Source organism: Giraffa tippelskirchi, chromosome 3, assembly GCF_054371585.1.
Source record: "Giraffa tippelskirchi isolate mGirTip1 chromosome 3, T2T-mGirTip1v1.2.pri, whole genome shotgun sequence".
Lineage (NCBI taxonomy): Eukaryota > Metazoa > Chordata > Mammalia > Artiodactyla > Giraffidae > Giraffa > Giraffa tippelskirchi.
Genome location: NC_137277.1, coordinates 86,889,127 through 86,905,060, shown reverse-complemented (window position 1 = coordinate 86,905,060; position 15,934 = coordinate 86,889,127). Strand labels below are relative to the sequence as shown.

Here is a 15,934-nt window from a genome sequence, read left to right as displayed (position 1 = left end):
AATAATAAAAAGATACACAAATGGTCAGTAAATGCAAAAGACATTTGACCTCACTAGTAATTAGTAAAATGAAAACTAAAACAGCATTACCTATCATGATTTGCCTAAAATGTAAGATTGACAATATCCATTTTTGCTGAAGTTGCAAAAAAAATAAAGAGTTCTCCTTATGCTGTCAGAAGGAAAGTAAATTCGTATAGCCTTTTTGAAGCAATGTGACGATATATATAAAAATGTAAAACCCATATATCTCATGAAGTACCAATGCCAATTTTAAATATACATCCTAAGGAAATACTAGCACATGTACAAAATCTGTGTAGAAAGGTGCATACTGTTCAGTACAGCACTGCTTGCAATAGTGAAAAAAATGAGTAAGTGTCAATAAGGGTATATTTACGAAAGTTACCATAACCCACACACTGGAGTACTATGCAGCTGTTAAAAATTAAGATAAATCTTTATGAACTGACATGCAAAGATCTCAAAAGTGAACAAGTGAACAAAAGCAAGTCACAGAACACATACACAGCATAATTCTATTTTTAAAATATAAAAATGTATATGAATTTATATATATATATGTATGAAAACAGACTAAAATTTTATACTCAAACCTGTGAGCAGTGATTACCTTTGGGGCAGGGAGGGGAAGGGAGAAGTAGGGTAAAGAGGGTACTTTTACATCTTACGCTCTATTTCTGAATTTTTTTAAGAACACATCCACAGACTACTTGTTCATTTTTAACAGGTGGTAATAGCAAAACAACTGTATTGCTATTTATTCCATTCCAATGAGAACAACTGAATACATTTGGAAATAACTTGCTTTCAAAGCTAATTCTTTTGTTCCTGGAAGGCCTCAAGAGAGCCTATCGTGTGTTACAGGGCTGTCAGCCATCAACTGATGAACCATGTGTAGGATATTAAGTGACTTGGTCCATCTCCAGGCTCACCCCTTGAAAATATTTGCATACATTCTCCTATCCCAGCTAATCGGCAAGGGCAATAATGTTTTCCCAAAGCACTTTGCTAAAGTAAATAAATTCTGATGCTACACATCAAATCACAACTAGAGCAAAGTGTAGATGTGGCTGTCAAGATGTATGTTTAGATCTAAATTAGCAATCACACCCTTGGTGAGTGACTTTTGGAATAAGCAGTTTGTATTTAGATTCATAAGGAAGAAGCTAGAGCCCACTAAATCTTCTCCACTTACTCCACCATAGCCCTTTCCAAGTCAAATGATTTCCTATAAAAGTGGAAAAGAGGGAAACCTGATCACTAGTCATTAGCAACTGGTAGTGAATCAAAATCAAAAGCACTATCAGTACATTTATGAAGGAAAATCCAACTCCATGCATACATTTTGGTGTGCATTTTATTTTTGATTGGAATCATATCCATACGAATGAAAATTGCCAAAGTATTCTTTACTCTTTTGAAAGCTAGGCCCTTGCCTTGCTGTGTCAGAGGAAGGCAAAAACTAAGCTGGTAATGCTGGAGACATCCCTGCTTCCATATGCACACTGACAGGAGAGGAGCTGTCTAGGAAATGCCTTTTGGTTGATGAACAGAGGAGAATCTATACACATGTGAAATACAAATGGAAACACATCAGCACACGCAAGTCATTAGCCTGGTCCTCTGGCATCCGCTGGCATGCATCTGTTCCAAAGGGTCTCTTATTCAATGGTGTCAGCACTTGGTCTCGTTATGCCTCTTATCAGCAAATACTTTTCTACTCCAGAATGGAAAACAAGCTGGGAATTAAATACATCCAATATTGATGCATTATTTCCATAAGTCACCAATAAAAGAATGAATTTAATTTTAATACATTTATTTTCATGTGATTCTTAATAAAACACTTTCAAAACATTCTGTACATTTCAAGCCACTCGGAACTGCATTACATTCTATAAATGAGATTTGTTGGGATGAGGTGCCAAGATGTCTCTGTACAAAGATGTACAATATGTACAGTCGCTGTAAGTGCAAGCTGTGCAAAGCAGTCTAGAACACTAATTCATGCCAAGGCTTAGAAAACATTTCAACACATAAAACTAAAGCTTCAAACTGCGTTGTAATTTTTTTTTCCTGGGCAAATGATTAGTTTATAAACAAATATATGTATATGTCATATAGAAAGAATAATCTGATTCTTCAGCTCAGTCAGCACCATGCAGCTGACTGGATACATTACAAGGCTGCTCTCCTAGGCTTCTCTTTCTAGGGCGCCATTTTGCCACATTGAATGGTTGTCTTATCACTGAGCTGCTGCGGCCACCTTTGGCTGAACCACAGTAACACTAGGAGGTTTAAATTTGGGGAGATAAAGGCCAAACTTGTTCTCAATGCCAGCAAAAGTGGCGGTGGCGAGTCTGTATCCGCCGATGTGATCAGGATTGGCAGGAGGAAGGTCTGCGATGCGTGACTTAGGTGTTGGTTCTGAGCCAGAGGGTTTGCTGTTGATAGGAAAAGTCAATGGTCAGTGTGTTCAAAATTGATGAACAGCAGACACACAGCACTGTGGAGCAACTATACTCCAAAAAAAAACAAAAAAACTGAAGAAGATAACACACAACTGAACACTTTCAGTCTGACCCATGTGCCACCAAGAAGAGTGTCCAATTATTTCCTTGTCAATTATGCTGCACTAGTCATGATTTATAGCTGCATTGAAAGCAACACATTCACATATTTGATTTAGAAGAGAAATGGCCTCCATTTCATACACATAAATAGATCTACAGAAAGAAACCGGAAAGAAATACACTCATATATTACCACTCTGGGAAGTAGGATTCTGAATGATTTTTCTATTTTCCCAATTTTCTACACTAAGCATAAATTAACTGCAGAAAATTTACATGTTCTTTTATTTTGACATAATTTTAAAAGCTAACTTTTTAAGTAATAAGCTCATGAAGGTTATTACTAAAATTACTTAAACAGAAGTAAATATAATTCTTACTTTTCCAGAATGCAAAAGTATTGAAAAGCCTGAAACTTTGAGATTGTCCTTACTTTCTTTGTGTACGTCCCTCAAATTCTTGGTTCAACAGCTAACTCCCTACCTGGCTTCTGAGCAGGAAAAGAGTTCATAGGTTTATGCAGTAAACAGAGATTTGATCTTCTGCTGAAAAGCTGGTAACTGCTTGCTTTGGGTACAACCTTCCCCTCCCAGCAAATTCAAGTGACTCCTCTTGTCCACGGCGCAAGCTTCAAGTACTAACCGTCAAAAGGCCCAATTTCTGGCCTAAATCTCACCAGTGATTATGTCCATGGGCATAACCTCTCTTTGAACCTTTGGTTTTTGGGGTTTTTTTTGCAGAAAAATAGTTCTAAGAACTTCTAAACCTATCTAATAATAAATTACGGTGAATAATGAAATCATGAGGGTGTGAAAGGGCTTGACTGAGTCTTGGAAAGTTTACACAAGTGTAACTAACACACATTTATATTACTTCTGGTAAAAAGGCCAAATAAGGACCTAAATCCATGAAGCTTAGTATCTGCTTACACTAAAAAGGCAACTATTCATATTACATTTTAATTTGCTTCCTCTCTAAACTTTCCCCAAGCAGCTGCTTAATGCTGTGTATGGGGTCACCCTGTCCAAGTCTTACTCCTCTAACAGTGAAGAATCTCAGGCCCATGATCTGATTTAAACGTATTGCTCCTGCAGGGTCCTCTACCTGTCAGTTGCTATCCCAAAAATGCCTTTATAGGCTGAACAAACACCTGTCGGGGGTTTCTTTATAAGGGAGTTTGAAACGTTGCACTTACAGGCCTCCAAAATCAATGTAAAACCACCGCTGGAGAAGTTCATAGGTGACCAAAGTAACACCAAACTGGGGAGAGGATCGAAACACTCGAGCTAAAAGAGAGAGAAAGGGGGAGAGGGGCAGTTAACAGCAGGATGGCTACAGCAAAGACCACATGTGAGTAATGGGAGCAGGACCCCAAAGCCAACCAGCCTTTCCGCACGGCTCCAGCCCCTACCTGCAGTTCCTTTCCAAAATGCTGAGGGCCCTTCCTCCCGGAGTATCTTCCTGAAACAGTCGATGACACCACTGTATGTTGTCTGGCCAGCGCGGGCAGCCACCTGCAGTCTTGTCTTGATGACATCAGCAGGGGTCACCAGAGAAGCAGCAGGCACACCTTCCAGGAGAAAGGCACGTTTAATTCATCTCAAATACCTTACAAAGGATAGACAGACTGCTAACAACTAACAGGACAATTAGCAACTTTAACTGCTTTAACTCAGTGCTTCTTATATAGATACCCTGGGCACTAATGGAAAAAGGATATATAATCCCACTAGCTGCTTCAGTGGAGTCAGGGCAAAACCCTCTTATTCATTCTGAATTAGGAAAATCACTCTATGTTGCATGATCGATCCCAAAGAACAGTGAGAGGAATAAATGAAGCAATATTACTAGGACAATTCCCAGTGTTCCCCTTTGGGTTTCAATTATTTTATTACCTCTTTCCTTTTCTTAAATAAGACAGTATTTTCATGTATAATAAAGAATGAGGATAATGTCAATTTAATGAACTGCTAAATATATCTGATAGCAAACTGGAGTGTTTTTTTTTTTTTTTTTGCTGATTCCTGTCGCCTTACTGTATGAGGTGAATATCAATACTCCTATCCACTCACCCTTTGAAGGGCTAACTTGAGAGTTGACTGTGACTCCTTTCAGACATGCTTACACGACAGAAGTCATTACAACTGAAGCAGAGGAGGCCGGGCACTCAAGATGGATTTCACAACCACACCTTTCACTTATAAAACAAAACAGGGAACGAAGGAGCAAGATAATCTTCCTAGAGGGAAGAAATTCAATTTGGCCTGAATTTCACTGAATCATCACTAGGCAGATAGAGCTGGCCACTCAGGGTAGGTCGTCGGGGCGGGGGGCAGGGAGTGCTCTGTTCGAGACGATGCAAATATCCTTCCGCCAAGCCCTCTACCTTATTCACATGAAACTAGGTGAATCGCTGCCTTTGGAATGTTCTGAATCCTGAATGTTCTCAGTGTCTGCCAGCAAAGCTTTGCAGGTAAAAATTAGAAAAATTCATTTCTAATTGTGAAAACTGACATCAAATATCTGTGGGCAAGAAGCTGGTGCTGACAGTTCCATGAAAATGTTTACTTGGTTCCATCAGCCACTGGCAAAATGCCCGTCCATGATTAGAGTGTTCTTTGCTGCTGTCTGGATAGCAGAGAGCAAAGATGAGGAAAGACGTGCTGGCCCTCACTTCAACTGGGGAGGCTTTGGTGAATACCTGAAAGGAGCTGGATGAACACTCAGTGCCAAGACTGAGCTGGTAGCTTTACTGGCTTTTGAATTATAACTGCAACTGACTGCCCCAAATAAGGGCTCAAAGCTCCCTGGGAGAGTTTCTTAATCATCACGAGTCATTCCTTGTCATCATGGATGAGAAGAATAACACGTCCACCCAGCACCCCTGGAACCCAGGGTTCCTGCTACATACACACCCCCAGGGGTGCCCAGGCTGTCCTGCTGTGCTGAGCTAGCAGGCCAGAGGGGAAGGCACCCAGTGAGAGCCACACAGTGCAGGAGCCTGGGTGGTCAGAACCACCTGAGCGCCCAGGGACAGCACTGGGCTTGCATTCATTCACCTCGCCCGTCTCTCTCCCTAAGCAGCGGTAATGGCAAGTAAACAGACGCCCTTTCCTTCTTCTGCCAAGTCTGAGGATTGCTGCAGTGAAGGACAACCTGGTCCTGCCCTTCTATCTGGAATCAGCTCCCTCTCAACACAAGAGAAAGGCTGGAGCATGGGATTGAGAGGAAGCTTCTCAGTACCTTCCTACATTTGAAACCCCTGCCTTCAAGGGGCTCCCAGCCCAGGAGAGAGGGGGCAGAATTTATGTAAACAACCATTAATGAAAGACAGAGCATGTTAAGAGCCGAGAAGAGAAGCCACCGTGGGGTGGTGCTGCTGAGGAGGTATGGTCTGATGAGGATGATGGTAGAAGGAACATGGACAGTTTCAAACTCAAGTTGAAGCCAAATCATGTTGATTCCAATACACAGAATAAGAAAGTGAGGGGATGCTAGACCTGTGCATCACAACAAAGCAACTGTTGTGATGAAGAACTTTTCTACGTTAATGCTCAGCTTGACTGCACCCAAGGTTTCAGGGGCAGAGGAGGCTAAGAAACACGGTACTGATGAAAGCCCAATTGAGACGGGCAGAGCTAATTTGGCTGCGAGTTCCTAAGCTGCATTAAGCTGTTTATCCACATTATGCAAATGTAATTAACACTCATCAGAATTATGGCACACCCCACAAAGGAGAAAAAGTGATCATATTTAAACTAAGTCAGATACAAACAATAACCTTTCCAGAAATAAAGAAGAGGAGCACAGAGATTCTGTACTTAAGAGAATGGGTGTGGGGTGGGTAGGGACTCTTTTGGCTTAAAAAAAAAAAAAAATAGTTACCTGCCATGGCTCCAGCTGCAAGGAGATTTATACCTCCCACGTGTCCATTTTCATCAGCCAGAAGTAGTTTGCAGTGAGCATAAACAGGAAAATAAATTGCAGAGAAGGGAATGTCTCGGAGGAAACACGCTTTGGCACCCTGTCACAGAGTGAGGAAATAGTGCAAAACAGTTGTATAAACAATGTGGGAATGACCACGACGGATCCAGGGTGACAAGCCTGAGATGTCCCTCAGACAGCATTGAGACTGACGTGGAAGAGAAACAGGATAACAAGTCAGGCACAGGGAAATCGAGACGTGGCTCCAAGTTTGAGAAAGTCTGGTGGATCTGGGAGTCCTAGAGTTAGTTAACAATGGTATTCTGACAACTAAGAATTTTCTGGCATTTCTGGTATGGATTCAGATTTTAAGGTTAATAAAAATTCAATGTTCAAACCTCTAGGCTGTCTTGTTCTGGTTTGCCTTGGTGAGTGCCAGGGGATGGGGTGTGGCTGGGAACAGACTTAGAAACCCAGTATTGATAGCTTGATTTCAAAGCAACCAACAAAGGCAGCTCCTCAAACTAACAAATTACCAGCTCAATCCACCTCAGCTGAGAGCCCCTGAAGTACCAGGTAAGAAGCTATGGGGTAGGAGCCATGGAAAAGGAAGGGAAGCTTCCCTGGTGGCTCAGATGGTAAAGAGTCTGCCCACAATGCAGGAGACTTGGGTTTGATCCCTGGGCTGGGAAGATGCCCTGGAGAAGGGAATGGCTACCCACTCCAGTATTCTTGCCTGAAGAATCCCATGGACAGAGGAGCCTGGTGGGCTACAGTCCATGGGGTCTCAAGGAGTCGGACACAACTGAACAACTAACACATTCTAGGGAAGGGGAAAAAGAAACCACGAAACTTCCCTCCTCACTTCCCATGTCCTAAATGGCAGAGGACAGGGAAACCCAGACAAAATATTTTAACAGGAAGTATCCCTGAGAGTAGAAATCTAGTCAGACAGCTTGTCTTGGTGACTGACACTGCCCCTTTCCTCAGCCCACACTAGCCTACTGCTGAGGCTTTACCCGGCCAGGCAAACACTACATCTTTGGTACTTGTTTTCCAGATGGCTCTGTTTTTAAAAGACAAACTCAAACATTAAAGAAAATAAAATTCCTGGGACTCTCTGAGAGATGCTACAGAGAGAAATAATTTTAATAAAGTCAGCTTTCAAAGGGAATTCTAAAAAGGATGGCAGTTGGGGGTAGAAGGGAGAAAGTATGTACAAAACTCTCAGGACAGGCATCATTGGTTTACTGGTCTCCTAAGAGCTTTGTAGCTGTGTGATTCTAATCGAGAGAATTTCTAATTTCCAATTTGCAGCTACAGAAGCCAATTTACACATTTCTACAGTGATGGATCTATAAATAAATCAGACGCTGTGGAAACACAGTTGTCTATAAAAGCTAAATTTTCGTATCCCTCCCCTTACACCAGGCAAAAGAAGAAAAAGAAATACTCTTCCTTGTTTAAGAAAAATAATAGCTTCTGCTCCATTACATCTGATCTGTAATGATGGGAGTAAGCATACCTGCAGGGAAGGAATCTGTTGACTGGCATTTTGCTAAAGTACAGTACACTCTGGTTTGCTTTTGTTTTGCTTTTTTAAAATGCAATTCATTATTGACAAATCCCACCACTTAACTTCTTAAAGACCTGAATCCTACCAAACTCTACTACTGTTCCACTGTGGTCAAATTATTAAGACAAAGACAAGCTCCTACTGGGAAGATAACAATAGAGATAGCTCAGACTCAAAATAAACATAAGACTATTTTGAAGTCAGTCCTAAACCAGTCCCAAAAGAACGCCAGAGAAACTTTTCCCATATCCACCGGTAAATAAAAGGCTGTGAGCCTGAAGCCAGCAGGTCTGTGATGCTGGCCTCCCTGCTGGCAGCTTCATAAAAGCCTGAAGATGACAACAGGACGACGTGGTTGCACATCCCACTGCCTCTAATAGAAGTGTCCTGATTTTTTCTTTTTGTTTTGATTTTCTACTACAGGAACTACCCTGCTGGACAAGATTGCTTTTCCATTTATGGGGAAGAAGTCTGGTTTCGACATTTTTTCACATTTCTATGGAGTACACTACAACCTCTCTATTGAGATAACCCAAGGGAATCTACCCACCTTATACAGACCAAAGAGTCCCAGGTCCCGGAGCACATTCAGGGCACTGACCCTGGGTCCTGTGGTGATCTCTCCAGCTACCTGTAGGCGAATCTTTACTATCTCCAGGGGGTTAGTAAAGATGACCTGAGAGCCGCCAGCCTGCAGGCAAGAAAGGAAAGACAGAGGAGATTTCCATATCAGAGCCAGACCGACCCAGAGTACAGCCAAAAAAAATCTGGGACCTCCATACTCCACACTCCACTTCTTTACTCCTCCCCCTTTGCAGGGAGGGGAATGAGAGTCCAATGCTTTGGCTGATGCTGGAAGGGCTCACAGGGATGGCCCCAAACTCTGTCTCAAATCAACTTATGTCTAGTTTTGCTTCTATTTGAAATGTCAGGAGTGTTTCCCATACCAGTTTTTCCTGGGTCAACCCAGCCATATCCAAAATGGCAAAACTAATAAACTCATCTGGAAAACAAAAGTGAAGCCAGATGTGGCAGCTGGTGCTCCAGTGAAGGGGAAAGAGATGGTAGGAGATTGACTGGTATCTTCTACCAAGCTGGAGCTAAAATTCCGATCTACATAGCTTCTTTCCTCTTCTTAAAAGCAAGCAGTATCCTTAGCTCAACCACTTGCTGCCACTTTCTTGGACTGTAGAGCAATTAACACAGAGGTGTTTTTGCCCCACGCTAGTCAAAGGTGGAAAGTCTCCTCTGGTTCAAATTCTAAAATGTATTATCCTGAACAAAACTCTGCAACTACATCCACACAAAAGAAGATAATTTGGAAGGACAATTGCAGTATCATTTCAAGACCAAACTAGAAACACTGTTCAAGACAGAGGTGGGAAATGGAGCATCTAGTTATCACAAGTACAAGAGAGGGCAAACCAAAGCCACACTCCACACTCACCCGTGGTCAGCGACCACAGAGATATTTGAATTTAGATAATGAAAGTGTATCTGCACTGGAAATCTGTTGGGGGGGGATGGGAGAGAATGTTTAACAAAACTGCTACCAACTCCTTTTTTGGTTTCCATAAGAAAAAAAAAACGTGTGTGTGTTCACATATGGGTACATAAAAATACATAAAAATTTAAAAACATAAATATATATACATTTCCATTCATGAAGTGAAAAAAAAATCTCATCTGCACATTGTCATCTTAAGTGTAGCTGTTTACATTATATAATCAGAACCACACTCACATAATCATAATTACATTACATAATCATAACTTCACTGTAATAGCATGTCACATGTGAAACAGGAAAACAGGTGCCTCATTGGGCACTGGAATTCCACAGGTATAGAAGGACTATAAACAATACCCATAAAACCCACAAGCAACATTCAATGCCACTTCAATACTCTACCTTCACCCATATTCCTGTTCATTTTTCTAAAACCCACAGCCCTCCAGACCCCCTTTCCAAGGGGCAGCAAAAAGTCCCAGACCATTCTCCTAACTGACCAGGGGGGCTATAAACCAATAAAACACTCCTGTTCTCACCCTGATCCCTCATTCCTATCAACATCCACAACTGCCAACACTGACACATGATTCCTTTTCTCTTGGAGGGAAGTTGATTGCCCTGGATTCCTCAGGGCCCTAATCCTCTTTTTGTCCACCAAGTACTGAGGGTGCAGCAATTTGCTGTCTCTCTCTGGATTTCCTGCAACTCCCAAATCTACACAACCCAGACCACTCCTGAATGACAACTGACCCAATTTTACATGTTGATTTGCCCCTGCTTCTGTCTCTTAATCTGGTGCACTGCAGGCAGGAGAAAGTATTTCAATGTTTCAATCTAAGGAAACAATACTTTGAAAAGGATTGCTGGGTGAAAAATTATGTTAAAATGATAATCCAAGTAATTGCTCCTGTAGCTAGTATTAAAGACCAAACCAATTACAGAAGTTTACTACTTCCTTGAAACCTCTTGTTTAAATAATGGTTGCAAAGACTATCTCTGGGAAAATGCACTGTATGTTCTAAACTAAAGCAGATTAAAAAAAAAAGCATAAATTTTTATTATAATCCCCCAAATTCGCCACCACCAGATGATGTCAACCCCTGGGTTCTACTCATTAAATATGGATATTATGTTTAAATAAATACAAAGTTCTTTCATGTTTTTAATCATTAGTAAATTATAACATCCTGCAGAGCAGGAATTCTCCAAACAGCACTGTGCCCCCAACCACACAGACACAGCTCCCTGCTCCTCTTCTGTCTCTCAAAGACCCTTCTGGAAATAACTGTCAGTGTAGTGAAGTTTGTATTTAACAACTCTCCAAATTTCTTTCTACATGTACATGTAATAGACTTTCAATTAAAACAGTACAACTAAAAGAAGGAAAACACAAACACATGAACCATTACACGTCTTTAAGATCTGTTACCCAGCACCTGTACTACAAATACAAAAAGGGCCATATGGTCAAAGCTATGGTTTTTCCAGGAGTCACGTACAGATGTGAGAGTCGGACCATAAAAGAGGCTTTTCTTTCAGCTTTCTTTCATCAGTTAGAAAGAACTGATCATTTCAAACGGGGCTGGAGAAGATATGAGAGTCCCTTGGACAGCAAGGAGATCAAACCAGTCCATCCTAAAGGAAACCAACCCTGAATATTCATTGGAAGGACTGATGCTGAAGCTAAAACTCCAATACTTGGGCCGCCTGATGCGAAGACATGACTCATTGGAAAAGACCCTGATGCTGGAAAAAATTGCAGGCAGGCAGGAGAAGGGGGCGACAGAGGATGAGATGGTCGGATGGCCTCACTGACACAAAGAACGAGTTTGAACAAACTCAGGGAGATAGTGAAGGACGGGGAAGCCTGGCATACTGCACTCCATGGCGTCACAAAGTTAGACACGACTGAGCAACTGAACAACAACAACATATACTAAGTCTCATCAACACATTGGACACAATCACAAAACTAAATATATATATATATATATTTATGTTCATATATATGTAAAATAGATGAAATATAACAAGTGAATGTAAACAATGAAATGACACTATAAGCAAGGCACACACCTATGTATGTACTCTACTATGATTGAAGGAGAAAATTTCTACCAATTTCATGATCTATATATTCTTTAAAAATAATCATTTTTAAGAACTTTATGACAGACCTAGGAATATACAGACAACATCCAGATGAAATGGAACAAGACCCTGTGGGATCCTTTGTCTCCTGTTTCTAGTTTGTAGGAAATAGGTTTCCTTCAGCCTCCCTGACCTTCCCTGAGTTCCAAAGGACAGATTCAAAGAGTTGCTTTTCAGGAAAGGGAGGGAGCAGAAGCCCAGAGACAAAGCAGAAGCAGTCAAGTAACAACAATGCAGCCAGGAAGCAGGGTTCTGGTTCCTCCCCAAGAAATATACATAACAAATTACCTTTGACTTCTATAGGAACTAAGGCCCCCATGCAGGTGGAGGGTGGCGACTTCAGACTCAGTACAAGACTGCAGGCGTACTGCCCTGTTACCTCACCAGTGACTCTGTACACAATGGAAGATAATGAAGACTGAGCCCCCTCCCCAAATGATTCTCCCTTTAAAAACTTTCACAGTTGAGCAGAACCTTTGAAGTTGGTTTTTGGACACGAGTCTGCCTTCTGCCCAGCTATCTGTAAGGCCTCCTCAGACAGCCATTGGCTTTTTTGCATTTCTTTTCCATGGGGATGGTCTTGATCCCTGTCTCCTGCACAATGTCACGAACCTCTGTCCATAGTTCATGAGGCACTCTATCAGATCTAGTCCCTTAAATCTATTTGTCACTTCCACTGTATACTCACAAGGGATTTGATCTAGGTCATACCTGAATGGTCTAGTGGTTTTCCCTACTTTCTTCAATTTAAGTCTGAATTTGGCAATAAGGAGTTCATGATCTGAGCCACAGTCCGCTCCCGGGCTTGTTTTTGCTGACTGTATAGAGCTTCTCCATCTTTGGCTGCAAAGAATATAATCAATCTGATTTCGGTGTTGACCATCTGGTGATGTCCATGTGTAGAGTCTTCTCTTTTGTTGTTGGAAGAGGGTGTTTGCTACGACCAGTGCGTTCTCTTGGCAAAACTCTATTAGCCTTTTCCCTGCTTCATTCTGTACTCCAAGGCCAAATTTGCCTGTTACACCAGGTGTTTCCTGACTTCCTACTTTTGCATTCCAGTCCCCTATAATGAAAAGGACATCTTTTTTGGGTGTTAGTTCTAAAAGGTCTTGTAGGTCTTCATAGAACCATTCAACTTCAGCTTCTTCAGCATTACTGGTTGGGGCATAGGCTTGGATTACCGTGATATTGAATGGTTTGCCTTGGAAACGACAGAGATCATTCTGTCGTTTTTGAGATTGCATCCAAGTACTGCATTTTGTACTCTTTTGTTGACCATGATGGCTACTCCATTTCTTCTAAGGGATTCCTGCCCACAGTAGTAGATATAATGGTCATCTGAGTTAAATTCACCCATTCCAGTCCATCTTAGTTCGCTGATTCCTAGAATGTCGACGTTCACTCTTGCCATCTCCTGTTTGACCACTTCCAATTTGCCTTGATTCATGGACCTAACGTTCCAGGTTCCTATGCAATATTGCTCTTTACAGCATCGGACTTTGCTTCTATCACCAGTCACATCCACAGCTGGGTATTGTTTTTGCTTTGGCTCCATCCCATCATTCTTTCTGGAGTTATTTCTCCACTGATCTCCAGTAGCATACTGGGCACCTACCGACCTGGGGAGTTCCTCCTTCAGTGTCCTATCTTTTTGTCTTTACATACTGTTCATGGGGTTCTCAAGGCAAGAATACTGAAGTGGTTTGCCACGCCCTTCTCCAGTGGACCACATTCTGTCAGACCTCTCCACCATGACCCATCCGTCTTGAGTGGCCCCACACAGCATGGCTTAGTTTCATTGAGATAGACAAGGCTGTGGTAAATGTGATCAGATTAATTAATTTTCTGTAATTATAGTTTCAGTGTGTCTGCACACGCTAGTAAAGTAATGCTCAAAATTCTCCAAGCCAGGCTTCAGCAATATGTGAACCGTGAACTTCCAGATGTTCAAGCTGGTTTTAGAAAAGGCAGAGGAACCAGAGATCAAATTGCCAACATCCGCTGGATCATCAAAAAAGCAAGAGAGTTCCAGAAAAACATCTATTTCTGCTTTATTGACTATGCCAAAGCCTTTGACTGTGTGGATCACAATAAACTGTGGAAAATTCTGAAAGAGATGGGAATACAAGACCATCTGACCTGTCTCTTGAGAAACCTGTAAGCAGGTCAGGAAGCAACAGTTAGAACTGGACATGGAACAACAGACTGGTTCCAAATAGGAAAAGGAGCATGTCAAGGCTGTATATTGTCACCCTGCTTATTTAACTTATATGCAGAGTACATCATGAGAAACTCTGGGCTGGAAGAAACACAAGCTGGAATCAACATTGCCGGGAGGAATATCAATAACCTCAGATACGCAGATGACACCACCCTTATGGCAGAAAGTGAAGAAGAACTAAAGAACCTCTTGATGAAAGTGAAAGAGGAGAGGGAAAAAGTTGGCTTAAAGCTCAACGTTCAGAAAACTAAGATCATGGCATCTGGCCCCTTCACTTCATGGGAAATAGATGGGGAAACAGTAGAAACAGTGTCAGACTTTATTTTTTTGGGCTCCAGAATCACTGCTGATGGTGATTGCAGCCATGAAATTAAAAGACACTTACTCCTTGGAAGGAAGGTTATGACCAACCTAGATAGCATATTTAAAAGCAGAGACATTACTTTGCCAACAAAGGTCTGTCTAGTCAAGGCTATGGTTTTTCCAGTGGTCATGTATGGATGTGAGAGTTGGTCAGTGAAGAAAGCTGAGCGCTGAAGAATTGATACTCTTGAACTGTGGTGTTGGAGAAGACTCTTGAGAGTCCCTTGGACTGCAAGGAGATCCAACCAGTCCATCCTAAAGGAGATCAGTCCTGGGTGATCATTGGAAGGACTGATGTTGAAGCTGAAACTCCAATACTTTGGCCACCTCATGCGAAGAGTTGACTCATTGGAAAGACCCTGATGCTGGGAAGGATTGGGGGCAGGAGGAGAAGGGGACGTCAGAGGATGAGATGGTTAGATGGCATCACCGACTCGATGGACATGGGTTTGGGTAAACTCCAGGGGTTGGTGATGGACAGGGAGGCCTGGTGTGCTGCAATTCATGGGGTTGCAAAGAGTCGGACATGACTGAGCAACTGAACTGAACTGCCTTCTGCCCAGATTGCTGGCCTCCTGAATAAAGCAACCTTTCCTTTTCTAACCAACACTTACTTCTCAAGTACTGGCTTTCAAGATGCAAGCAGCCAAGCCTGAGTTCAGTAACACAGAAACACTGAATAATAAAGATTGCTATCTGATTTGTCTAAAACTTTGGGTACATTAAAACACTTAAAAGAAAACACACAAGGCAACACACTGTCCTTTTTTAAGCTCTGAGGTTAACCACTCTCATACATATTAAACTGGGAACAGGGAGAAGGGGGAATAAAATCTGCAACTAATTCAATTACTCTGATAAGAAATCTAGTGACAAAGAACAAGATTATGATGTTATCACATCCTTAACTGTTTCCCCTCTGAGAAACAAACACACCAGGAAAATATCATTTCTCCTCTATTTTAAGACTCTACTGATTCTGATATCATGAATTTAATAACAGATATTCACAGGGAAAAAAACACTACTTACAGTAAATATAGTCACTGAATATACAGAATTTCAGATGTGTTAAAGTGTGAAATAAAAATATAGTAACTTTTCAATTAAAAAAGTATCTGTATTTTTACAAATAGGCTGACATTTGCTATTTTTAAAAGCAACAAAATTAAACAAAAAAACTAAAATGACCAATAAGTAAATATTTAAGCACAAATAATTCTATGCTCTTATTCAGTCTATAATATTAGGTAATAAAATCTGCTAAGTGACATAAACAGAACATAAAACATTAGGCACCCATTTATCACAAATATGTCAAAATTTAGTTAAGTTTATCAAAAGCAGAATAGCTTAGAGAGGAAAACATTGGTTGCACCCCCAGGAGGAGAAGTAAATAGCTAGGAGAAAGAATTTGCAAAGCATATGCCATTATATCTTTTAAATTCTGAATCAAATGAATGTACTAACTACTCAAAAAACAACCCCTACCCCCACCACCAGAAATAAGAAACAGAACTGGTCTTAGAAACAATGGCTCTTTTTACAGACCAGGTCCTCTCTCATACATGCTTCCCCGCGGTAAACTT

The 15,934-nt window shown here is 41.3% G+C and overlaps 1 protein-coding gene across 5 annotated transcripts in view; it reads right to left on the bottom strand.

The window, feature by feature from the left end:
* Positions 1–1,363: 1,363 nt before the first annotated feature.
* Positions 1,364–15,934, bottom strand: part of SLC25A12 (solute carrier family 25 member 12) — a 100,255-nt gene continuing 85,684 nt past the window's right edge. For all 5 annotated transcript variants that reach the window (XM_081577797.1, XM_081577795.1, XM_081577796.1 and 2 more), the window contains 5 exons: positions 8,648–8,788; positions 6,483–6,621; positions 4,009–4,167; positions 3,793–3,883; positions 1,364–2,468 (listed from right to left, as the gene is read on the bottom strand). In XM_081577797.1, coding sequence (XP_081433923.1) covers positions 2,270–2,468; positions 3,793–3,883; positions 4,009–4,167; positions 6,483–6,621; positions 8,648–8,788 — 729 coding nt within the window. In that variant the 3' untranslated portion in view covers positions 1,364–2,269. The remainder of the gene's footprint in view (positions 2,469–3,792; positions 3,884–4,008; positions 4,168–6,482; positions 6,622–8,647; positions 8,789–15,934) is intronic.